Source organism: Micromys minutus (assembly GCF_963924665.1).
Source record: "Micromys minutus genome assembly, chromosome: 6".
Classification (NCBI taxonomy): Eukaryota; Metazoa; Chordata; class Mammalia; order Rodentia; family Muridae; genus Micromys; species Micromys minutus.
In genome coordinates, this window is record NC_137975.1 from 1,707,064 (window position 1) to 1,732,953 (window position 25,890).

Consider the following 25,890-nt stretch of genomic DNA (forward strand, 5'->3'; position numbering starts at 1 on the left):
CATTGTACACCTTCCACTCTAATAATAAACCTTTCTTTCCAAAGATACACTTAAGGAGTAGCCCCTTTTTTGTGAATTATATCCAAACACATTGTCCCATTAGTTGATTTTTCTCTTTTTTGACTTACAGTACACTGTTAATTTGCATCGTATGGCAACATATAAAGACAGCATCAGGCTAATGAACTGTTCATCTAATTTCCTTTTTCGGTCAGTCTTGTCAAATTGGGAGACAGTAAACCCAGAGCCTTTGCTCCTCTCTGTCACTATAGTGATGTAGGTTCGGTTGAATGGTCTGTTCTCTTGTGATTCTTACGGAAGTGAGACATTGGTGCCCTGGATGGCTACATGCAGACGTTCAGACAATGCAGTACGTGGGTCACTATAGTAATTCCAAAACACTGAGATGCTTCATGACAAGGCCATTTAAACTCAAATAAAGAAAGGAGCATTAAGTAAAGGTTGGCCTGAGGAAGAGTCTCCGTGTTCTAACCCATTTGTTGATTTCTTACACTAGGCCTGTAGTTTCTACAGTACCACTGTGATAAAAATACACCCTAAAGGTACAAATCCTGGGGTATCAGGAGCTGCTGCTAAACACATTTCTCTCGGTGTAGATCGGAGTCCACAGTAATCATCTTGCCTTAAACAACTGTCAGTAGGAGTTTGAAAAATGTTTTTGGGTCAGGACGAAGCTTTTCAGTAGAGTCGGTTGCAATAGTTAATACTCAACAGATTTCTGAGTGTTACCTAACTTCTAATTGGGGCAAGGAAAGTATTCTACAGAAGAACCATTTAAAAGCATGAGCACCTGCTGGAAAACTGTCACAATGTCAAATGTAAAATTTCCCAACAACAGTAACCTTATTTTCCAATCATTGGGACACTGAGTTGCCTGGATATAGGGTTGGTTATTGTTAATTTCTTCTTGGATAAGAATATATCCTGAAGACCGGAGCCAGATGGTTCCCTGTGGAATCCTTATTGACTGGGATGGCTACTGTGGAAGCCTTGTTGTGTCAGCCCTGTGCTCCAATACTAAAAGAGGGTGTGGTCTATGCTAACGACACGAGTTAGAATTAAAAGTTTATCTGCTCATGGTTAAAATTAGCTTTCATTTGAGTTTTCTTCAGTTTTGGTCATAATTTAACTCAACTGTTCTCTATAGTTTTTGCTACTTTGAAGTTTTAACAAGGAATTTATGGATGAATATAAATGCCTATATAAGAACTAAAAACTGTATAAAAACTAAAAGCCTCTGTAAAGGTCCGAAAGTGTAATTTGAAGGAATGGGTAATCATTTGGAATACCTCTTTGCCATGAGGTAAACTAGAGTTTCTCTAAGACCACACAAGGATTTGGATTTGACATACAGCATATCCAGTGCTCACCTAAGCTGGCTGAAGATGCTGTCAATTGTAAAATCTTGTTACGCATGGACAGAGAAATGGCCTATGGAAAAGAGGATGAAGAACAAAGGTTTTATAGCAGAGAGTTCTTGCATCATCTCCAGGACCCAAAATGTTACTTTTGGGGAGGATTGCTCCTGGTGAGGTTTACTTTGAGGGTATATAGTGGGCAAACACTCCCAGATGTCTTAAGAGGGACCCTGCAGTTTTTCCACAGTGTAGGTAGGAAGGAACTTGGTACGGGCCTCCAGCAAGGTTCAGGAGTCTTCTCTGAGATGATTTTCAAGAAACTGTCCAGGTCATACACTGGCCACCATCATGAGGTGATGGATTATGTTTGCCTTCTTTCACCAACCACGGCAGTCTGATCTTAATATTATCTGAAACTTGTACTTTTATGGGAATCATTCCAGTTTTGAGTTATATCCACTGTCTGAACTAGAGGTGGCCTTTCTCCTGCTGCTGGGGACCAAGCCCAGTTGGTGGCATTGCGTGTATGAAGCTAGAGCACTGTCCTCCAGTGGTAGAGAGCACAGTGATTCAGTCAGGTGCCTTTTGGCCCCTCTCTGCTCTTTCAGAGACCGTTGTAGGTAGACTTCAGATTCCACTGGCTCTTAAGTACGTACTCGGTAGACATGTGGGCAGCAGCAACGTCGCGGAGGCTGCAATGTGTGCTAAAGGGCTTGGGCCACATCACACGCTGATGATGGAGGAATAAGGTCTCATTAATCATAGCCACATTTTCTTAGTCAGGCCTCTGTATTACAAATCTCTGTCTTTTGGAGGGGATATATCTTACTTTTGACAGAATAAACTTCATATTAAATGATCTCATTTGTTAAGACTCTTTCCCCGTGTGTTCATAGGCTTTGAGACTGGAAGAACAGATGAATGGCTTGAAAACATCAAATGAACATCTTCAGAAGCATGTAGAGGATTTGCTGACAAAATTAAAAGAGGTATATGATGACCACTTAAAAATATGTTTGTTGTTTTGATTTTGTTGTTGTGATGGTGGTGGTAGTTTGGTTTAATTTGATCTCCCTGGGCTGGCCTTAAGTCTTGCATTGTAGCCAAGGATAGCCTTTAACTTTTAAACCTTCAGGTTCTATCACACTGGTTCTTACACAATTCTGGGGTCAGCACACTTGTTAAGATTCTACCCATGGAGCTATGTGCCAGTCCCTAAAACAAGTTTCCTTTACAAGATTATCAAAGTGTGTATGTATATTTGTGTAATTTGATAAAATATTGTCAGATACTTTGGGTTTTGTTATTTTTAGAAAATATCTTAACTATGTTTTCCAGAATGGACTAGAACCCACTTTTATAGCCTTCAAACTAGCTTCAAATTCATAATCTTTCTCAGTTCATCAGTGATAGAATTGGGAACCTGTACTTCCGTACCTGTCTGAGACCATCTTCTCATGGTTCTCCGATACCCATAAAACAGCCTGAATGGCTCTAAATGTTTTCTAGGCTGATAGAATCATAAGTAGTAGTTACATGCTTTAGACTAAGTACTAGGTACAAAACCAGTGTGAGTTCATTTTAATTTCATTATTTTGCTTGAAAAGTACTATTTGATTCTCAAAGTAATTTACTATCAGAAGTCAGTTTCTTTTGTAGTCTGTAGAAAATGAACTTTTTGTCCTGATGTTTTATAAATGTCTTACATATTTAAGCTGTATTTGCTGCTATACGCATACAAACGAGCTTTTACTTTGTTTTTAGGCCAAAGAACAGCAGGCCAGTATGGAAGAGAAATTCCACAATGAACTAAACGCTCACATAAAGCTGTCTAATCTCTACAAGGTAAATGCTCTAGCATACGCCCTTGTGTCCTGGAGCAGGATTCGTGACTGGTGATGACTTTATGATTAACTTTTAGAGCGCTGCCGATGACTCAGAGGCAAAGAGTAATGAGCTAACTCGGGCAGTGGATGAGCTGCACAAGCTGCTCAAGGAAGCTGGAGAAGGTACGTCTTAGAGTGTGATGAGGTGCTTTTGTTGTACATCTCTTCAAATTTGTATAGCTGGTTTAATTTAAAATGAGGATGGGCTTTACCTGCGACAAAATTTCATGTAGAAGAGCGAGCCTAGGCTAAGAAGATTGGAATTAGATTTTAAATACAGATGCTAAGGCGGTGGTTCTTTTTCCTCCATCTTAGACACTGGTACCACCCTGTCAGTCAGTATGTGCTCTTAGTCAGTCATCCCATAGCAGGTAGGCTGTGTTACATAGACATCTGTGTGCTCTTAGAGATACTGAACTTCATCCGTGACAAACCTCGGGTATTCCAAATGACTGTTCATTCAAATGGCATACCTGGACTTTCAAAAGCTGTAGGCTTTTAGGTAGGTTGTAAGGCTCTTAGATTGCAATTATTCTTGTTGAAATTTCAAACTAGCAAAAACTACAGTTTTGCAGTTAAATTGTGCCCAAAACTGAAGGAAAATATCATTTTAAGCATGTGTACATAAACTTGTATCTCAAGAATTGGTACCACAACCCATCAAGAATACTTGAAGATCCTCAGTTCTTTAAAGTGGTCTAGGACTTGCTTGTAACCTACGCACGTCTGCCTGTCTTACCGCAGGGTAGGGTTGTTCACAGTGCTCAATGCACCGTAAGTAGTACCTGCTTCATGGTTTGGGGATGGTGAGAAATGGTCTGCGTTTTCAGTACAGATACAACTTGTTTTTCTGATAATTTTCAAGGCACAGCTGAGTCTAAGAGATGGCATCCAGGGAGATGGAGGCCAACAGTGTTTGTGGTCTTTATCTTAATGTGTGTTTATCTTTTCTATTCATTTTTTCTTTTTTAAACTAAAGGCCAAAATTGATTCCAAAGATATGCGTGGTGGCCCTTCTCTGCTGCTCGTTCTCTCTTGTGCTTATGTTGGTGAGAAACAGACTGAAGCGTTTAAAGGGCGACAAGTAGGCCAGGCTTTGAGTGGGTGATGATCATCCAGCGTAGCCTCCAGAATTTAATGTTGTCTCCAGAAGGGAGGATTCTTACTGTGCCTTAGTTAATAAACTGCAGTATTTTAATGATGGTTTCCAATATTGTGTCTGTTCAAATGTTTAGCCAACAAAACAATACAAGATCATCTTCTACAAGTGGAAGAATCGAAAGATCAAATGGAAAAAGAAATGCTTGAGAAAATTGGGAAATTGGAAAAGGAGTTAGAGAATGCAAATGACCTGCTCTCCGCTACAAAACGTAAAGGTGTGACTGAGAGATACTTGTCAGTTCCTTGAGCTGCTGGAACATATCTCTGTGGTGGCTTACATTGAAATAACAGCATTTCTGTGGTATGCTGCAATGTAGAAAAATTAATATTTGAAAAAGAATGCACTATAAGTCTTTACAGTATCCTCATATATGAATACCATTTGATCACAATATTGTTAATTTGTAATTGTTGTGTGGTCACCACATTTGTGTTATATTTGAAATATAGTAAGTAAAAAATACATTTAATGTCACTATTCCTTCACTTTAAATGTTCATTAGTGGCTTTCAGTTTTATAGTTTTGCAAAAAGGGGGAAAATTGTGTTTACACAGGAGCTATATTATCTGAAGAAGAGCTTGCAGCCATGTCTCCTACCGCAGCAGCTGTAGCTAAAATTGTAAAGCCTGGGATGAAGTTAACTGAGGTAAGAATGACGCCAGATCACGTTTCATCATTACAGAAGTGCTCATGGGCCTCCAGACTCATCTCCCGTTTCTAGTTTATCTCGTTGCCTGATAGTTAGCAGGTGCTTATTTAAAGAGGTTTTTATTGACCAGGGAGGCACTTCCATGAGTAAAACACATGAGCTAGCATTCTCACAAACCTATTTGTGTTTTCAAAACCTGCGCTGGGAAAAGCAGCCCATGCAAGTTGTCATCTGACCTCCACATGCACACTGGGCATGCACCTGCACGCGTGGATGCATCTTCCACACATAGAGCAAGAAATGCCTTAAAAGTAAAAGGAGGTAGGTGCTGGGTTGAAGAGGTGCCTCCGTGGTTAAAAGTGCCTACTGCTCTTTAGAGGTCCCAGCACCCATGCCCAGCAGCCCACAGCTTTGCCCGGCTCCAGGCATCTGTCACTTTCTGTACCTTCTCTCAAATGAACCCGCCAACACACACACAATTAAATAAGTCTAAACAAAATGAACTTTTTACCTGTTAGTCTGTAGTAGTATGTGGTGAATATAAATGCTTCCTGTTATGTAAATGTTCATTATGAGCCCCCATAAGTTCCACATTCCTGTCCTTACCCTTCAGCTTACTGAAATGACAACCATTTCCGTTTCCAGCTATATAATGCATATGTGGAGACTCAGGATCAGTTACTTTTGGAAAAACTAGAAAATAAAAGAATTAATAAGTATCTGGATGAGATAGTAAAAGAAGTGGAAGCCAAAGCACCGATTTTGAAACGCCAGCGTGAAGAGTATGAGCGTGCGCAGAAAGCCGTGGCCAGTCTGTCTGCAAAGCTTGAGCAAGCTATGAAGGTAGGTTCCATCTCTGAACGAGCTTTAGGCACAGCTGCTAATGAAGCATCCTGTGCTGGGAACCTTCTTCTAGCAGCCTTTGCACTTGGACAAGCTTGAGGCTTCACACTAAGTTCCCACAGTGACAAATCTTCACTGTGACTCTGCTAAGTTGTGGGAGGCTTTTACATATGTTAAGGCAACTGAGAGGGAAACCTCCTTGGACCAGTCTCCAAATGTTCTAATAGTGCAGTAGAACTCTGGCTAACTTGGCATAGCCATGTTTTTCTCAGGGTTTTGATAAACCTGTCTAGAGATAATCATAGTTTGATATTAGGTCACAGATGCATTATTTTATAACAGCTCCTTTGCCACGTTAAAAGTTGCAGGTTCATGTATAGATGGTATGTATTACTTAATGACAGGAGGGGGTTCATACTCTCTAATTTACCTTTACAGTAGAGCTTTTTACAGAGAAGTCTTGAAGATTTAAGAGAACTTTATTGAGGAAATGTAGATAAATAAATTTACATCTTCTATTCTTAACTGATTTGTTTTTTTCTTGGAGAGTCTGAGTAAATTGCATCCTTAATTCAGAATTAAATCTTGTTATGATTTAGAAGCCACTGACATTCAGTAGATAATGAAGTGTTGCGCATCTGAGTAACTTTACTCATTTTGCCCTAAGGCAAAATGGTTGGGAGTCTGACAAATTAACCTTGTATTTCTCTTTTCAGAGAGGTCTCTTGGGACCAATTAGATGTTTAAGTTTCTCTGTTCATAGGTTATTGCCTTGATCTTGGTATGTGAGGTACCTGTGGGTAGTTAAATGGCAGATAGGCTTTTCAATTAGAACAGCAGCTTTTACCTTACAGTGTGTCCCTTCACTGTCGTACAGAGATAATAGAGGGCTTAACGGTCATTTCTGTAAATTTTCTTTAATAGCCGGCATTTTCTATCCACAACATGAATCGTGTGTTTTCTAGTGTAAATCTTCAGCTCTTACTTGTAGGGTTCGAATTGCAACCCAACTGCATCTTAATCCACCTTGTTTTGTACTTAGGTTGATGAGTGCTGTCTTTTGTGACTACTTTTGTATTTCTGTTTTCACATTTTCCTCTTGCACATATGCATAGCTTCTTAAAGGTACATGAACTACCAGATATATTTAAAATTATTTGAAAATAACCATGAACCTGACTATGCATAAACTGGAAATGGAACACAGATTTCCCTTTAATCCATCTGATCTTTGCTAATGGGAGGGTCTAAAACTCCACCTCAGCTACTGATGCTGTAGTAGGAAACTGCAGAGCCTTTGCTTTCATGCTCAGTGGCTACTGCTTTGGTTGCTGCTTCTTTGCAAATTTCTGCGTCTTACACAGCATATTTAAATTTGACATCTCAAGTGTTTCATTCTAACCAAGATTACTGTTGCTTCTGGGGTCATTTAGTAATGCACTGTGGAAAAGATTCTTATTTGCAAAGTTGTACTTGACAACTTGTTGTGGGTAGAAAATGCTTAATTGTAATTTTTTAAATATATATTTCATCGTTAGATCTGTCTTTGCTGACACTGAGTTTTCCCTTGCGTTTATATTTTAAAGGAGATCCAGCGATTTCAGGAGGACACTGATAAAGCCAACAAACATTCATCAGTACTTGAAAGGGACAATCAGAGAATGGAAATGCAAATAAGAGATCTTTCTCAACAGGTTAGAGGGGTTGACGTGCACTGTTTCAGTCCTTCAGTGGGAATGCACTAGAACTTACAGTCCTGTCATCATCTTCTCAGAGATCAATGGTGACATTTGTAATGAGCACACGGACAGTTGAAATAGGAAGGGTTTGTTGTTGTTTTCTATTTCCCAGCCTGCTGTGTCGCAGAGTGTAAACAGTGTCAGCAAGTTGGTGTGTATGTTTCATGCTATCTGATTATTAAGTATTAATAAGTGCATATCTGAATGTATAAGTATGTTTGTGCCAAAATTAGATTATATTGTGTAGTACTTACTACTACTGTTTTTTGAGAAGAGACTTGTTTGTACTTCAACCCCTGAATTCTAATCTTCCTTCCACATCTTCCTGGGTGCTGGGATTTCAGGTGCACGCCACCATGTCTGTTTTTTCCACCTTACCATATAAAACAAGCACTAATTAAGTTACTTGTAGTTTCATGTTTAAAAAGTAGCCATGATTCTGAAATTGTACTTTTCTGTAACTATTTGATTAAATTTTTTCTTAGATTTTTTTTTTAACATCTAAAGTGATTTTCTTTATAAGGGATACTGTCATTTAAATTTTTTGGTTCTTTCAGATGCTCCTGTAACCAATAGCTATACTATTTTATAACAGTAAATTTTTGTTTGTAGATTAGAGTGCTCCTAATGGAACTTGAAGAAGCAAGGGGCAACCATGTAATTCGGGATGAGGAGGTCAGCTCTGCTGACATAAGTAGCTCATCTGAAGTGATATCGCAGCACCTAGTGTCTTACAGGAATATTGAAGAGCTTCAGCAGCAGAACCAGCGTCTGCTGTTTGCTCTTCGAGAACTTGGGGAGACCAGGGAACGAGAGGAACAAGAGACAACTTCCTCTAAGTAAGCAGCGACTGTGTCAGCGTGTTAAGCAATAGTTACTGGGCTTAGAGATGCTGGATACTGAGGACATAGAGACTTAGAAAAACACTGCTGAGCAACAATACTATGGAGTTAATTTAAATCAGGAGGTAATGTGACTAGTGCTAGAATAGGTAAACTTGGCAGAGTTCATTTAAGTTCCAAGAAGAAAGTCCTCATGGGAAAGGTGTGTGAGCATTACTCAAGTAGATTGCTGAGCTTTTTATAAAGATAATGTGTTAGGGAAGGAAGAATGGCACTGAAAGCAAGAATATTGAAGTTTCATAGGCTCAATGCTGAGAACGTTTTTCAGATGCTGTTGAGTCTCCTGTGGCGGGAATCGTAAGGACTTCTTTCAGTAGCCACAGAATAAAAGTGAGGACTATGAAAATAGTGAGGGAAGGCAGGCAGTGTTGGGATGAAGAGAATATGGACCTACAAAGACTCTGTTCTCTGCAGAATTGCTGAGCTACAGCATAAACTCGAGAACTCTCTCACTGAACTGGAACAGCTTCGCGAGTCACGACAGCATCAGATGCAGCTCGTTGATTCCATAGTTCGTCAGCGTGACATGTACCGAATCTTATTGTCACAAACAACAGGGATGGCCATTCCATTACAAGGTAGGATTTTTATGTAATTACCGGACAGTAATTTGGAAATGAACTGGTGAATAGGTTTTGTACAAAAACAGTTGCTACTCTAATATAGAAATGGACTTCAGCTATTTTGTGTACCTGATTTATAACATTGATTTTATTTTTAAGTGTCATTTTATACTACTAAGAAAAAAAATATTGCTAAAACCCATACTTTTTAGACTTAGTGAATTACAGGGTTTTTGGTTTGTTTGTTTTTTTTTACATTTTATCTCCTGTGTTCTTGTGTATGTGCATGCACGAAGACTACTGTGTGTGAGGTCAGGATAACTAGTGGGAGGTGGTGGTTTTCTCCTGACAGCATGTGGGTCCCAGGGATCAGACTCAGCTTATTGGGCAGCTTTTCCCACTGAGGCGTCCATCTTTAGTAGTTATTAATACATCCATTTTATGAGAGGTCTAGTAATACTTTACTTTCCACTTCTTAATTTAGTAACAATGCTTTTGCAAGTAATCTTTAAAACTGATTTATGGAAGCAAGCAAAAAAAAGATCCTATTGGTCTTTTTTATTTTTCTGAAGCTTCAAGCTTAGATGAAATTTCTCTTGTGTCAACTCCAAAACGTCCAAGTACATCACAGACTTCATCTACTCCTGCCCCGGAGCCCGTCGTTGAATCCACAGAGGCTATAGAAGCAAAGGCTGCCCTCAAACAGGTAAGACTGTGCCTGGTTAAAGTCACAGGTTATTCTCCAGTTGAACTTTTGGTGAAAGTAGTGTGGTCTAATGATCTCCAATGTTCAGTTGCAGGAAATCTTTGAGAACTATAAAAAAGAAAAAATAGACAGTGAAAAACTTCAAAATGAGCAGCTAGAGAAGCTTCAAGAGCAAGTCACAGACCTGCGCTCACAAAACACCAAAGTTTCTACTCAGCTAGACTTTGCTTCTAAACGGTAAATTTTCTTTTGTTTGGGAATTAATGCCGTTAAATGTTACACTCACAGGATGCCGACCAGTTAGGTCCCAGAGTTAATTTACAATGGTGTTGTTTTTCTATGTAGTATGTTCCAAGATGGGAAACTGTAATGCTTTATTCCTTAACATTGGCTGTGAATTCTCTTGGTCAGGGCCAGGAGCAGACTTAAGACAATGCTGCTGGTTTCCTTTCCTCAGATTGAGAGACATTGTTTCTGGAGCTCTTTCTGAAGAGGTGGAAGTGTGAATTTTTTGACAGGGGTTTGACTGTATAGCTCTGGGTATACAGTCCTCGATCAGTAGACTAGGCTAGGCTCAAACTGGTGGCAGTCCTGCCTCACCCTCCCAGTGCTGATATTGTGGGTTTGTGTCTCACTGTATATCCCTGGGTAGCCTGATAATCAGTAGACTGGTCTAGCCTCAAACCTGTGGCAATCTGTCTCAGCCTCCCAATACTAGTATTGTGAGTGTGTGCCATGGCTGTCATTTCTGGACTCTTTCCTTCTTGTGATAGTTATCTTAGGTATTCAAATTATATTGTCATTATTTTCAGAATGGATTTTTAACAAGTTATTCAATGTGAAATGTTTCCTTATTTATAATTTCAGTTTTAGCTGGTAAATAAGGGGGTCATAGAAGGTTGTACATTATTACACAAGCCACTTTCTAATTTTAATCACATGAAATTAAGTTTCTGTGAAATTCTTCAAAGACCTAAGAACTGGTCATCTTTATCACCAGTTACGAAATGCTGCAAGATAATGTGGAAGGATATCGCCGAGAAATAACATCTCTACAGGAGAGAAACCAGAAACTCACTGCAACTACTCAGAAGCAGGAACAGATCATCAACACGATGACACAAGACTTGAGAGGAGCCAATGAAAAGCTAGCTGTTGCAGAAGTGAGAGCAACACCTCTTCCCTCGCTGACATTTGATAGCGCTAGTTATTTCTTTAATTTTATTGGTTGAAGTAGCATAGGTAAAGCATTGTGTAGACTCCGATCCATATATATTTTCCAAATAGTATGTGTATGTGTGTGTGTGTATCTGTGTACATATATACACACACATATGTAAGACTTCAAATGAAATCTTACTTGAGCATTTACAAAAGAAGAAAGAATGCTCCCAACTAAAGATCAAATTAGATTATGATGAAGTTAACACCATCACTTTTGGCTTTTACTCATAAGCTAGGTAAAAATGAGAAATGGGTTCAGAAGCTAGAAAGTAATTTGCCTCTTTTTGACAGTCATGAGAAATAGATTAGTTAGGACTTGAAGACACTGGTTTTCTTGTTTATTTGCTGCATTGCATTTTATCATGCTACACTTCATGATGGAAAAAGGAACATTTTTTTACAAACTGTTTCAAGTGTTGTAACTGGTAATTAATACGACTCAGGGCCAAATCCAAATACTTTGAAAATACTGCATTTCACTTGCAACTCTCCTGAGTCATAGAGCACAGTATTTAAGGAGGAAAGAGATTCTGACTAGATTGGTTACTGCTTTAAAAGAAGTCCTTAGAAACTATTTTGGCTTATAAAACATAGCATCATTTGTAGTGTATTAGTTTAGCTATGGCATAGTTACACACTTATATTTGTTCTGGTGTTTTGGATTTTGTTCTGGGCTTTGCTTCTTTTTTTTTTAATGTGTAGATGTGTGTCCACATATAGGTTCAAATGCTTGAGAAGTTCAGAGGCATTGGATCACCCTGAACTGGAGCTACAGTCAGTTATGAGCTGCCTACTGTGGGTGCTGGAACATCTGGAATAGCACCAAATGCTCTCAAACACTGAGCTGTTTCTCCAGCTCACAATGTGTTATTTTAAAGAATAGTTTGCTAGAGCTAAGCTATCGTAAGGATCATCAGTGTTAATCCAGTCATTTCAGCTTTATGTTCTAGTTCATGAAACAGGGAATTATATTTACTTGATCAGGAGCTGTAGTCAAAATCATATACATTCTTTATACATAATAAAGAAAACACTTTAATTTTATAAGTGTATTCCTTTTATCATGGTATTTCCCAACATTTTTCTTTCATTTTAAGGTAAGAGCAGAAAATTTGAAGAAGGAAAAAGAAATGCTTAAATTGTCTGAAGTCCGTCTGTCTCAGCAAAGAGAGTCTTTGTTAGCTGAACAGAGGGGACAGAACCTGTTGCTGACTAATCTTCAAACAATCCAGGTAAACAGCTAAGTGTATGCAATGGAGTACTATTATCTTCTGTGTCTTCTTAATCTTCCTAACTAAAAGTTTTATGTTACTTTTTTCATCCATTATAGTGATGATTTACATCAGTGGTATGCTAAAACATACTTTAAAGGAAGCTCAATCGATTGAAACAAAGTAATTAACGTATTTGACATTAACATAGTTAATTAGAATCATGTACTGTATAACTACTCTGATATTCTTACTCCCACTCCCATACCACTAAATAAATATTTAATATGAAATAAACCTTTTGATATGAAAAGTGGCCAAAATACTTCCCTTGTGTATCTACAAAGACAATCTTCTCAAGTTTAACTTCATGGATTATGATCTCGTAATTTTATATAGCTTCTAATATTCTTTGTATTGCTTAATTTTTTTATTGGTAACCATCTCTTACATTAGGGCATACTAGAGCGATCAGAGACTGAAACCAAGCAAAGGCTGAGTAGCCAGATAGAAAAATTGGAGCATGAAATCTCTCACCTGAAGAAGAAGTTAGAAAATGAGGTGGAGCAAAGACACACGCTTACGAGGAACCTAGATGTGAGTATCAACTTCTGGGTGTGTGTAATCTGTAGTTACCGACCTTTACAAAATCTTAAATATGCCTGGCAGTTTTTAATATTTGTATTCTTTGAGAGCTCTGTATATTTATATAATACATACAACCATATCTGTTCACTAACTCCTTCCAACTTCCACTGTTGCTCCTACCTCGCCTGCCTGCCAACTTTCTGTTCTCACTTTCTTTTATTAAATTTATTAATAACCCCTGAGTCCAATTAGTGATCCCCATAAGCCCATTACAGCAACCTACCTGCAGCCACATCCTCAAAGGAGAACGTTCTCCCTCCTTTAGCAACAAGCAGCTGTCAGTCGATTCTTCCTCATCTTTACTAGACTTGAACTGACTTGATCTTGGGCAGGTTTTGTTTAGATAGCTAATCTCAGCTCCTTCAAGTTGATGTGTGCAGCAGCCATCTCATGACCAGAGTCTCCGTTCCACAGCTTTCCTCCCATCCCCCTCTCCTTCTGATCTTTCCGCCTCCACTCCAGAGACACACAGCGTCTGGGTGGCAGGAAGTTGATAAAGGTGGGCTGTTCAAGGTGTGCACTGACCACGACACACTGCAACAAAGAAGCTTCCCTGGACAAAGTTAGGAGCAGCACAGAGCAGTGTGCAGAGCAAATAATTTAGGGTGCACTTAGCTAAACAGCAGTGAGTTTCCAGCTGGGGTCTGTGAGCTTCCCAGTCCTGGGCTTTTGACTGGGTTTATAGTAGCAGGCATGAAATTCCTACTGGAGAGCAGGCCTTGTAAATCAAAAAGCAGTTTGTTGGCCCATAACTATCATGCCATTGTTGCACTGATGGACACACAGAGGGTCTAGCACTGGGTAAGACTATTAATGTCTGTTCTCCCCCAGCAGCCCACATAGTACCATTTGGTATATAGTGTAAGCTGTCCTCCAGGGAAATAGTTTTCTGTTCAATTCAGAGTTGACCTCTCCATCCTGCAACCAAATGAGTGATGTTAAACATCAGTAGGATCCCGTCTACCTTAGTTGGACAACAAATAGCAGTAGTCCCAGGGGTTTCTGACCATGGATTTCTGATTCTGTGTTTTGTATTCTTCTGAGTTTTCCCTAGTTTCCTCTGGAAGGTAGTAAACCTAAAAATTGTTTGAGTGTTGCTTTTAATGATTCAGTAAGCAGGCTCGGAAGGCTGCTTGGTTTAACTGTAGGTATTCCTCAGCACTAATGCAATACCTGTGTAAAGTGCTGGCTCTCTGCTGCAGGGAACCTTAGTGCTTTTGGTGCTCTTAACTTTCTGTATTAGGTGCTCCTCCTGCTGAGCCTTTTGGTGATGTGTGATAGTCACACTAATGTGCTAGACACGGATAGATGCCCGTTTGTCCACTGCGCTTTCACCCCAGGAACTGTCTAGGTCTGTGTTCCCAATGCAGGGGATCTGCTGACACCTCCTCATCTTCTTGTGGCATATCCCAGTGCTTTATCAGTAAAGTAGGGTATGCCTCTCTCTCTCACTAGAAACCATGACTGTCACATGTGCTTTGTCTTGTTAAGAATGTTAGGTGAGCTACTCTAGCTTAGCAAGGGTTCTAAGATTCTCAGGATATTGCTTTAAATATCTAGTTACATAAGAACCCATAGATCATCTTTATAATGTTAATGCATTTGTTTCTTACAGGTTCAACTATTAGATACCAAGAGACAGCTAGATACAGAAATAAATCTTCATCTTAACACAAAAGAACTGTTAAAAAATGCTCAGAAGGACATTGCTACACTGAAACAGCACCTTAATAATATGGAAGCCCAGCTTGCTTCTCAGTCCACACAGAGACCCGGTAAAGGTAAAGAGAGTAGCTTGGTGTAGTAAAACAGATAAATCTTTGAAGTTTACACTCTGTCTTGAAAAATAAATCCCCTCTTCATGCATGCTAATGAAGGCTAGAGAAACCATTTTACTTTCCAAATAGGAAAGTTTAGCTGGGCTCATAAATTTGAAAACGTGGGAATTGAAACAATTGTTTTACACCAGGCTAAGGTATGTTCTGAGTTCTTTGATCTTTGGGTATGGAGTGGTTTATTCCTCTGTGGATCAAACCCAGAGTATCACATATGTAAGATAAGTTGTCTGCAACACTAAAACCATTTATCAGTAGTTAAAATTTGTTTGTTGATTGAATTGAGAACTTGTCTTAGAGTTGTTATTGCTGTGAAGAGACACCATGACCAAGGCAATTCCTACAAAGAAATTTAATTGGAGGCCTATCTTCCGGTCCAGAGTATCAGTCTACTGTCGTCATAGCAGGGAGCGTGGCGGCATGTAGGCAGATGGTGTTAGAACAGTAGCTGAGGCCTACATTCTGAAACCTCAAAGCCTACCATCAGTGACACATCTACTCCAACAAGATCACCCCCGAGTCAGTGACCTAACTACCACCGACCCCCAAGCGCTGGAAGTAAAGGCATGCACCACCATGCCTGGATTAGTTTTTATTGTGGTATTCAACTCCTAATTTTTGTTGATTAGTATTCCTAGATTAAATACTTCATTTGATTATACAGATGTCTTATACAGATGTGGCATTTCAAATTTAAAACTCTTGTTTCCATATTATCTTTCTACATAGTTTTACTAATAACAGGGAAACACAGTTATATGTGTATAATATTTTTATATTAAGTACAGATGTCTGATATATGTTTAATAAATGTTTTACTAATCATCACTTATTGGTACTTTATGATAAAATATTCTTTTCAACTTTCAGTTTGCTCATTTTTTCATTTATTTTAGCCAAAACAAAAATTGAGATAAACTGCAGTTTGTAGGTTTGGTTCAATATTCTTTCAATAGTCTTAATTTTCGTGGTGAGATTTCAAACACTAGAATTTTTGGAAGCAGTGAGACAACAGAACACTTAGATTTTCCTTCCTTTCTGCCCGTTCTTTTTTCTTCTTTCCTTGTTTTCCTTCCTTCTTTCCTTTCTCAGACCCTAGCTTCCATGGCTCTGGCCAGCCTAGAATGTATAGACCTTGCCAGCCCTCAGTCAGCAGTCTGTCTTCCACTGCCCCTCAAGTGCTGGAAGTAAAGGCATGTGCCACCATGCCTGGCTTAGTTTTTATTCTGGTATTCAACATGGGTTACGGATTAAAATATACTTTATAGATAATTTTAGCTTTAATCCTGATCTCATGTACTCTTGATAGGAGTCATCTTTATTTTTACTTAAAGCATTAATTGAAATTATATGTTTTACTAGAGCATTTTATTTCTTCCAGGTCAGCCTGGTGACAAAGATGACATTGATGATCTTAAAAGTCAGCTAAGGCAGGCTGAAGAACAGGTCAATGACTTGAAGGAGAGACTCAAGACAAGTGCTAGTAACGTGGACCAGTATCGAGCCATGGTGACCAGCTTAGAAGATTCCCTCAACAAAGAGAAACAGGTACGCATAATTCACACTGTCCTTAATTAAGAACGTGCTCCTATATAAAGCAGTGTGCTATGGGTTGAGCTGACATCATTGTTCTTACTTTTGGGAAGTTCTTGGGTCTAATAACTAAAGCCACCCAATTTAGAAAGCACAGAACAGGAACAGAGCAGATGCTGGGCAGAGTGAGTACGAGTTTACCTGCTGCATGTGCATGTCTCCACCTCACAGCTGACAGGGTCTTTAGATAAGTATGTCAAACTCTTTCTGTGCGCTTACATGCAACCATTGGTCCTTGATATGTCATAGAAAATGTCCTTGAAAGGGTAATGTCGTATGTTAAGAATATATTGTTGTGGAGAGTACAAGGAGGCCAGCTTTTCCTAAAGTCCTGATGTGATTTGTACCAGTCCGTATCAGTGTGAGGAGCATATCTTTTAGTGATAGACTAAGTGGGTTTGTGCACGTGGACCTGAGGCTGGAAGGGGAAATAAAGAAACTCAGATTTCAATATGAAAACCCAGGCATTGATCTTTCTAGTATAAGACAAATGGAAACTTTGGATCCAGTTTAGTTTAAATTGGGGAAAGTATTGCCTATCATTTTTATTACTTTTGTTTCTGGCTGCTTATGATGAAGGTGACTGAGGAGGTTCGTAAGAACATTGAAGTTCGTTTGAAAGAGTCAGCAGAGTTTCAGACACAGTTGGAGAAGAAGTTGATGGAAGTAGAGAAGGAGAAGCAAGAACTTCAGGATGACAAGAGGAAAGCCATCGAGAGCATGGAACAGCAAGTGAGTTCCCTGGATCCATAGTTGCTCTCTTCAGAATCTGAGCTCCCTTTAGTAGTTCATAAGTTATACTGTGGTTCATCTCATCAGAGTTGCTCGAATGCATACCCACGAATTTTATGTTTCACGCAGTTCTGTGCATCTGTATAAATTTCCTTTTAAAAGATTTAGACCACTTGACAAAATTGCTTATTAGTGCTACTTTTAGAAGCTCTGCCTCAGATTTCGCAAGTAGAACGCAGAGGATGTGGATTAGTAAAAACTGTAAATTACATCAGATTGTAGCTGTATTCACTTTAGTCAAGTAGATTGTTTAATGTCTGTCTTAAGTACTTTCCCAGTTTGTAATTAACTGTGGGTTATTCTTGTTTAGTTAACTGAATTGAAGAAAACACTATCTAGTGTTCAGAGTGAAGTACAAGAAGCTCTTCAGAGAGCAAGCACTGCTTTAAGTAATGAGCAGCAAGCCAGGCGTGACTGTCAGGAGCAAGTAAGTGTTCTCCTCATAGTTTCTGAGCAGTGAAGTGAAGCCCCGGTGCTGTGGGAGGTGGAAGATGCGAGGCTGCAGTGAAAGGCCCTGTCTGGAAATGAGGTGGAGAGCTCCAGAGCAGGACACTCGAGTCTTGTCTTCATGCATGTGTGTGTGCACCACATGTACAGACCCAGAAGTACTGTGTGTGTGTGTGTGTGTGTGTGTGTGTGTGTGTGTGTGTGTGTGTGTGAAAATATTAATTTCTGGATGTTAATCTTCATCAATGGGGAATTGCTAATTGCAGGCTAAAATAGCTGTGGAAGCTCAGAATAAGTATGAGAGAGAATTGATGCTCCACGCTGCTGACGTTGAAGCTCTGCAAGCTGCCAAGGAGCAGGTTTCAAAAATGACATCCATCCGTCAGCATCTGGAAGAAACAACTCAGAAAGCAGAGTCACAGTTGTTGGAATGTAAAGCATCTTGGGAAGAGAGAGAGAGAGTGCTAAAGGTAATGTTGTAGGTTGCAGGAGACTGTTTCGGAGAAATGAAAGGGTTTTTGTTTTGTTTTGTTTTTTTTGTATATTTGGGAAACCATTATAATGGACCCTTCTTGGCTTATAGGATGAAGTTTCCAAGAGTGTGTCTCGCTGTGAAGATCTAGAGAAACAAAACAGACTACTCCATGATCAAATTGAAAAACTAAGTGACAAGGTGGTCACCTCTATGAAGGAGGTTGTGCAGGCACCATTAAATACATCTCTCAATGAAGAAGGAAAGTCTCAAGAACAAATTTTAGAAATTCTTAGGTAAGTCAACCACATTCTAAGTGGCTCGATAATAAGAAAGGTACAAGCGCATTGCTGTACAACTCATTCACTCTCAGTTGGCCAAGGAGCCTAGTGCTCATTGCTGATACTTAGAGTAAATCAGTGATTTTAAGGTTGGTCTGACAGGAAGAACTTGAACTGATTTTTCCGAGACACTAAAGACCAGCTATGTGTAGTAATACAGGCGCCTGTGTAATCTTGGCACCCAGAAGGCCAAGGTGGGAACCGCCATTCCAGGACAGCCTGGGCTACCTAACAAGATCCCGTTTCAAGAAAGGAACAGCAAACTAGATGTCTCATAAATGAAGATACATTCTTTTTTTCACGAATCCCAGCTGCTTTTCCCTCTCGAGTGTTGGGAATGATTATGGATGTGTGTCATTGGACACAACCTTAAGATAGTCTACTTTTAACTTTCATTTACATATTGTTACTGGAGTGTTTGTGTGTGCGCATGTCCTGCACAAGTGCCTTTACTTCCTTAGCCATTTGCAGGCCCAGAATAATGTCTCTAATGCTACTAAGCGCAAAAGCTGGTCTGTTGTTGGCGTAAGAAAATGGACAGTAAAGTGAAGTATTCCATCCTCTGAGACTTTAACATGCCTTCTTGTAGATTTATTCGGCGAGAAAAAGAAATTGCTGAAACTCGGTTTGAGGTGGCTCAGGTTGAGAGTCTGCGGTATCGACAAAGAGTTGAACTTCTGGAACGGGAGTTGCAAGAACTGCAAGATAGCCTGAATGCAGAAAGGGAAAAGGTGCAGGTGTGTACGTACACCATGCTAGAAGGAGAGCTCGAGTGTGCCACCAGGATCCAATCATTTGACCACTCACCCTAAACTTGGAAACATAGCATCTACACAGTATGCCTAATGAGTGCTGGTCGGAGCGGCTGTCCTGGTTTGGAATTCTCTCTTTCACGGGGTTCGCTCTGTGTGCGGCGTGTTGCTCGGCTTTCCTGACTTTGTCTCCTTGTCTGTTACGTGGAGAGGAGACTTAGGATTTGTGTACACAAATCATCTAGAGTGTAGTGTACCGTACATAAAATTTCAGCTTTCTAATCTTTCAGAGCCAAGAGTCACAATAACAGTACTTTAGAGCTCGTGCTAAAGTACAAGGGAAAATACAGAAAGATGCCTGTGATGTTGTTACTTCTCTGTTGGCAGCATGTGTAGTCTGTTTTTCTTTAAGTCTCTTACATTTATTTAAACTCATTTGAAATTAACATGTCTCAGAAAAGTAACCTGTAAGCTTTCAAAGTTTCAGTTAAAGTTGTAAATTAAATTGTCTATACTTTTTTATTGGGAGATTAGTACTGGTGGGGAAAAAATGTGTCTGAATGCTGGTTGTTAATCTCTTTGTGACTGTTTCAGGTAACTGCAAAAACAATGGCTCAGCATGAAGAACTGATGAAGAAAACTGAAACAATGAATGTTGTTATGGAGACCAATAAGATGCTCAGGGAAGAAAAGGAAAGGCTTGAACAGAACCTACAACAAATGCAGGCAAAGGTTTGTGCCTGAGCAGTGGAGAGCAGAAGGTACCGATGTGTCTTATCATTCGCTATAAACATACTTGGGGCTCTTTTCAGGTGAGGAAACTGGAGTTAGACATTTTACCCTTACAAGAAGCTAATGCTGAGCTAAGTGAGAAAAGCGGCATGCTCCAGGCAGAAAAGAAGCTTCTAGAAGAGGATGTCAAACGCTGGAAAGCACGGAACCAGGTGAGGACAGTTGTTAGCGTCAGAGATGTAAAATAGTTTCAAAATGAGTGAAAACTGCATTCACCATTAGAAGACTAATAGTTATACACACACGTGTATTGCGTGTTAAAGCCTGCTAATAATATGTTTTATATATTAGTTAAAGTTCTTGTCCTTCTAAGTAGCTACGTGTTAGTTTTAGTTCTAAAATACATTTATGTGTATACATATATACATATTTATGTGTATACATGTATATTTTATTGCAGCACTTTGAGAAAACATGTTCACTGGGCCTTTGGGATGAGACCATATAGCATAGTGTATCTAGTGAGAAGTCTTGACAACTGGTTCCGTGGCGTGTGCCTGCATGTGAGGCTCTGACTCGCTAGACTAGTTCTCCTCATTTGCAGAATATGGCTATTAAAGCAGTGTTGGTAACAAAAATTAAACTCAGTTTTTCTGACACCCAGAAGTGCTGTAGAATGGTAACCACTTAGTGATACGGAAACATTTTAGAATTTTAGAGCACTTTTCTTGTTCATTTTGCTCTTTGCAGACACACAATGAGCAAAGTCCTCAAAGGAAATTAAGCTAAGCCAACCTATGAGCATTTTGTTATGTTGGCCTGACTTTCATGGTTAGTGGAATAAGTTGCATTTATAATAGTCACACGTGTTTAGACTATAAAACATGTATTTTTTTCTTCATAAATGTTACTTCAGTGAAATGAAATCCATTATTGCTAGTCCATGGAGATGACTAGTTACCATCTGGCCTGAAGACCTGGACTTAGTCTTCAGACCCGACATAACAAACAGTGAAAACTCACTTTCACAAGTTGGGTTCTGACTTCCACATGTGTTTCAAACACATGCTCGCATACACGAAAACATTCTAAATGTTAAAAGAGAAAACCTTTAAGATACTTGACCACTTTAATATAGCACTTTATGCTTATAGAGCCTGACAGAGTATTCACTTCTATCATTCTAGCATCTAATAAATCAACAGAAAGATCCAGATACAGAAGAATATCGAAAGTTGCTTTCTGAAAAGGAAATTCACACTAAGAGAATTCAGCAGCTAAATGAAGAAGTTGGAAGACTTAAGGCTGAAATTGCAAGGTATTAGGAATACAAGTTTTAAAATATATGTAATGCATGATTCTCCCCATGAGACAGGAGCTCAGTATGTAGCCCAGACCATGCTAAGTCTATTCCATGTATAACCCAGGGTGTGCTTGAACTCGGTGTTTCCTTCCCACGTGCTGAGATCACAGGTGTGTACCCTACAGGCTTAAAAAATCTGTTTATTTCTACTCTTTCTATGACCCTGATGTCTTCCTGGTTAGTAGGAAGTAGAAAAGTCTTTTCCCTGTGGCTCTTGGTCTCTTTTTCTTTTGAGTCAGGCAACAAAACATTTATTTGTATCCATATATCAGTTTTTTCCTCAAGTATTTAAAAGCTACATGTTGTAACTCTAAAGCTAATTTCTAACATTAATAATAGTCAATAGCATACGGTTGATGTCTTCCTATTAATAGTCTCTTTATGTAAATCCTTGTTGTTTTTAACTGTACTTATCTTGTGTCTTACACGACACTTTACAGCTTACAAATCTTTGTCACATATTTTTCTTTATTCCAGCCAGTATTTTGGAATGCGCAGTATTAGAGATACTATTTCTTCTAAAAAATAAACTAAAACTCACAAAGCTTGTGTTCATACTTGTACGGAGTTGGAATTGGCTGCTATTCTTCTTTTAGGTTGTCTTACTATGAAAGTTCAGCTCATGGCACCATGTACAGGAGGGCAAAGGGCATGAGCACCAGCAGGTGTGCATCAGGAGAACGTGTGACCCTGCCGACTACACAGAGACTGAGGGCCATCACTTGAGGGCTTTGTCACACTGTTACTTGACTGCTTAGTGCTTCAGTGTTGCCTAACTTCAGAAAGGGTATTAGACCTTTAAAGTGTAATAAGGTCTAATAAAAGGCCAAAATCGTAAAGTACATATCTTTGAAGTGGAGATATTTTTAATTAGGAAGCTATTATTAAAGCAGTACAATAGAAACTTTTAAGCTGAAAATTTGCAAAACATTGTGTATTTAGTTTTTTTTAAGAAACCTCTTTTCTCATTTTTTTTTTTTAAAGATCAAATGCATCCTTGACTAACAACCAGAATTTAATCCAGAGTCTGAAGGAAGATTTAAGTAAAGTACGAACTGAAAAGGAAAACATTCAGAAAGATTTAGATGCCAAAATAATTGATATACAGGAAAAAGTCAAAACAATCACTCAAGTCAAGAAAATTGGACGCAGGTACAAGACTCAGTTTGAAGAACTTAAAGCGCAACAAAAGGTATTTTGAGGAAATGTGATCCCTAATTTTGACTGTCAATCTGTTCATGGTTTTTAGTCTAAACTCCTAGAAGTACAGTGGTATATTTATTTTGTTTCAAGTTACTATTGAACTCTTTTTTCCTGAGATAGGTTTTTTCCTGTGTGGGGAAGGCTGACATGAGATTTAGCCTGCTGTTGCCTCTCAAGTGCTGGGATTTTCATAGCCCTAGTACTGTTTCTTTGCAAAGCTGATTTCAGAACTGAATTAGTTACATTTTCTTGTTCCTGTGAGTCATGTCATTGTGTTTAGGAGATACAGTCCATCCCTGCTGGGAAGGTATGCCTTTGAGTGTGACGGAAACATGGGAACATGCTCCTGCATGAAGTGGAGAAGGGGAGTTCCGGCCCCTGTGGCTTTCCTCCTTTTTCCTTTCTTATTTAGAGCAGGATGTCTCTCCCCTCAGTATGGGACTTTCTGAGAAAGCCTCACAGATAGTGTCCCACTCAAGTGCTTGCTGTGTAATCCCCTTGACAGCCAGAACTGACCATCACAGTGGCTCATTGTTAATTAAGGATATGAACAAAGTGACACAGTTTTATAACCAACAGGTTTTATATTATTTTAAATACATTGTGTATGATGACCCTGCGTGTTTTAATCCTGTGTGTATATGTTAGCACTTTAGTGGTAAGTGTGTCGTTGACGTGTGCTATCATGCCGCTCTTTTCCATCTGAAGCCTCATTAGGCAGTGTGCTCTGTGTCATCTCTAATGTCTACTTGTATGAATAACCATAACTCATTTATTTCCTCCTTCTGAACACTGGAGTTGTTCTTTGGGAATTCACCTTAGAGTGCTCTTATAAATAATTTTAAACATTTAGGCTTGTCTCTAACTCACAGCAGTAGAATTACTGAATAAAAATGTGTTGTTACTACTATACACCCTTTTAGGCCATGGAGACTTCCACTCAGTCTTCAGGAGACCACCAGGAACAGCACATCTCTGTTCAGGAAATGCAGGAGCTCAAAGAGACCCTCAACCAGTCTGAAACCAAGACAAAGTCACTTGAGAGTCAAGTAGAGAATCTGCAGAAGGTACGGTTCTGAGGGCCGTGGGAGGCAGAGGTTCCTAACTCTGTAAGCCTCGAGTAATAGGTTTAAACACTGGCACTCTGTGTAGACGTGTTCCGGTACTTTATAAGATGCATACTGATTTGATTGAGTTACATGGTCCTTTCTTTTTCCTTAAAAAGACGTTATCTGAAAAAGAGGCAGAAGCAAGAAGTCTGCAGGAGCAGACCGTGCAGCTTCAGTCGGAGCTGTCCCGCCTTCGCCAGGACCTCCAGGACAAGACCACAAAGGAGGAGCAGCTCCGACAGCAAATGAGTGAAAAGGATGAGAAGACATGGAAGGCCATTGTGGCCGCCAGATCAAAAATTGCACACCTATCTGGTAATTTCATGTATATGCCACAACTTAAACTGCACTGAAACCTGGCTGTGCAGTTCCTATCTGTTTGAACTCGTTAGGTTTATTTAAGACAGAAGCTTTTGGTCGGTTTTGTTTTTAAGTTTTATATGTATAATTTTTCCCTGCAGGATGAATATATATATACACTTTGTGTGTGTGTGTGTGTGTGTGTGTGTGTGTGTGTGTGTGTGTGTGTGTGTGTGCGCGCGCGCAAGCGCGCGCAGTACCCACACAGACCAAAAGAGAGTGTTACGTGTCCTGGAACTGCAGTCACAGATGGGTGTTAGGAATCAAACTTGACTCCTAGAAGAGCCGACATTCATCTCTCTACCCTCAGAAATTATAATTTTCAAATGATGTGTTTGCTGTGCTTAAAAGAACACTGGTAATTAGCCTGGAGTACTGTTCCCCTTTTTTGAACATATCCAGATTGCTGCCTACCTGCTTTGCAAACAATACAGTATGTTGTTTTTTTGTTTTTGTTTTTGTTTTTTTGTTTTTTTGTTTTTTTTTTTTTTTTTTGCCAGCCTAAGGACTTTTCTGTACTTTTGGTGGAGAGCTCCCATGGGCTTCCCTGGACAGCAGGCCATCACATTCATACATTCCAGTTAAACTGCTGGCCTCTCTGCTTTCCGTGTCTGTTCACCTGTCATGCTTTCTAACATCATTTCACCAAAAAAAAAAAAAAAAACACTATTTTTTTTAATTTATTTATTATTTATTTTTGTGGGGATTGGTTTGAGACCGATTGTTTCTCTGTGTAACAGCCTTGGCTGTCCTGGAAATTGCTTTGTAGACCAGGCTGGCCTCCAACTCACAGATATGCCTGCCTGAGCCTCTGCATACTTGAATTAAGGTGTGCACCACTACACCTAGCTTCAGTGCTCTATTTTTTTAATATATACTATATAGATTGTGAATGTTTTATAATTTCTTGTAATGAATAATATTTATATATAAACAAGCTCCTGCTAAAGTTAATTCACATTAATTTAAATTTTGGGAGGATAATTTACATATTTTTATGTTGGAGTAAGCAATAAACAGATATGTTTAGAGATTTGCTTATTGAGATATAGGTAGTGAATGTATCAGAACTAATGTATAGCATAGGACAATCTAATACCAGTTGTACATTTTATTTAAGTGCTTAATGTTTCTGATATCTGATTATAATTACATGCTTACTTTAGGTGTGAAAGATCAGTTAACTAAAGAAAATGAAGAGCTTAAACAAAGAAATGGAGCTTTAGATCAGCAGAAAGATGAGCTGGATGTCCGAATGACTGCTCTTAAGTCCCAGTATGAAGGTCGGATCAGTCGCTTAGAGAGAGAACTCAGAGAGCATCAAGAGAGACACCTTGAGCAGAGAGATGAGCCTCAAGAACCCACTAATAAGGTGACTAGCTGGTTGTGCTTACATGACAAACCATTTGTGTATATTTTACTTGGAAGTGCCTAGTTATTTAGGAGTCTGGTAGAATTTGGACTAAAATTTCAAGTATACAAACAGTTGATAATAAATAAATAGTCTAGCGTCTTTGTTCAGTGTACTTTTGGGTGTAGTAAACATGGAAGTTAATGCATTTCCTCTTCATAGGCTCCAGAACAGCAGAGACAAATCACGCTGAAAACCACTCCAGCTTCTGGTGAAAGAGGAATGTGAGTTTTAGTTATTTTATGGTCTGCCTTTAAAGTTCCAAACACCTCTTGTGCTGTAGTTTTCAAATCTTGTTTTCAGTGTGCTCCATTGCCGTGTCTAACGCTTTAGTGACCAGAAATACCTCGTGGCTTAGTCTGTGATTGGTTTATAAGATAGGCTCCTACTCACTTCTTGTCATGTTCATGACAACTGTAAAGTCTAAGCTGGGGTTGGACAGATGATGGCTCACCAGTTAAGAGCAGCAGCTGCACTTCCAGAGGACTCACTCGGGTTTCAGTCCCAGCACCTACGTATCTCACAACCATAACTCCAGTTCCAGAGGATCCAACTACCCTCTGGTCTC

At 39.3% G+C, this 25,890-nt stretch overlaps 1 protein-coding gene across 1 annotated transcript in view; it reads left to right on the forward strand.

The window, feature by feature from the left end:
- TPR (translocated promoter region, nuclear basket protein) overlaps window positions 1-25,890 on the forward strand; it is a 53,787-nt gene that overhangs the window by 10,290 nt on the left and 17,607 nt on the right. Inside the window, exons 8-36 of the mRNA XM_080918369.1 lie at window positions 2,276-2,368; window positions 3,144-3,224; window positions 3,301-3,388; window positions 4,501-4,641; window positions 4,982-5,073; window positions 5,722-5,919; window positions 7,506-7,613; window positions 8,271-8,497; window positions 8,975-9,138; window positions 9,696-9,829; window positions 9,918-10,066; window positions 10,830-10,992; window positions 12,151-12,285; window positions 12,721-12,861; window positions 14,528-14,693; window positions 16,129-16,295; window positions 16,920-17,072; window positions 17,443-17,559; window positions 17,846-18,049; window positions 18,163-18,347; window positions 18,982-19,129; window positions 19,739-19,876; window positions 19,957-20,088; window positions 21,064-21,194; window positions 22,224-22,431; window positions 23,366-23,509; window positions 23,668-23,866; window positions 25,078-25,283; window positions 25,485-25,546. Coding sequence (XP_080774495.1) covers window positions 2,276-2,368; window positions 3,144-3,224; window positions 3,301-3,388; window positions 4,501-4,641; window positions 4,982-5,073; window positions 5,722-5,919; window positions 7,506-7,613; window positions 8,271-8,497; window positions 8,975-9,138; window positions 9,696-9,829; window positions 9,918-10,066; window positions 10,830-10,992; window positions 12,151-12,285; window positions 12,721-12,861; window positions 14,528-14,693; window positions 16,129-16,295; window positions 16,920-17,072; window positions 17,443-17,559; window positions 17,846-18,049; window positions 18,163-18,347; window positions 18,982-19,129; window positions 19,739-19,876; window positions 19,957-20,088; window positions 21,064-21,194; window positions 22,224-22,431; window positions 23,366-23,509; window positions 23,668-23,866; window positions 25,078-25,283; window positions 25,485-25,546 — 4,274 coding nt within the window. The remainder of the gene's footprint in view (window positions 1-2,275; window positions 2,369-3,143; window positions 3,225-3,300; window positions 3,389-4,500; window positions 4,642-4,981; window positions 5,074-5,721; window positions 5,920-7,505; window positions 7,614-8,270; window positions 8,498-8,974; window positions 9,139-9,695; window positions 9,830-9,917; window positions 10,067-10,829; window positions 10,993-12,150; window positions 12,286-12,720; window positions 12,862-14,527; window positions 14,694-16,128; window positions 16,296-16,919; window positions 17,073-17,442; window positions 17,560-17,845; window positions 18,050-18,162; window positions 18,348-18,981; window positions 19,130-19,738; window positions 19,877-19,956; window positions 20,089-21,063; window positions 21,195-22,223; window positions 22,432-23,365; window positions 23,510-23,667; window positions 23,867-25,077; window positions 25,284-25,484; window positions 25,547-25,890) is intronic.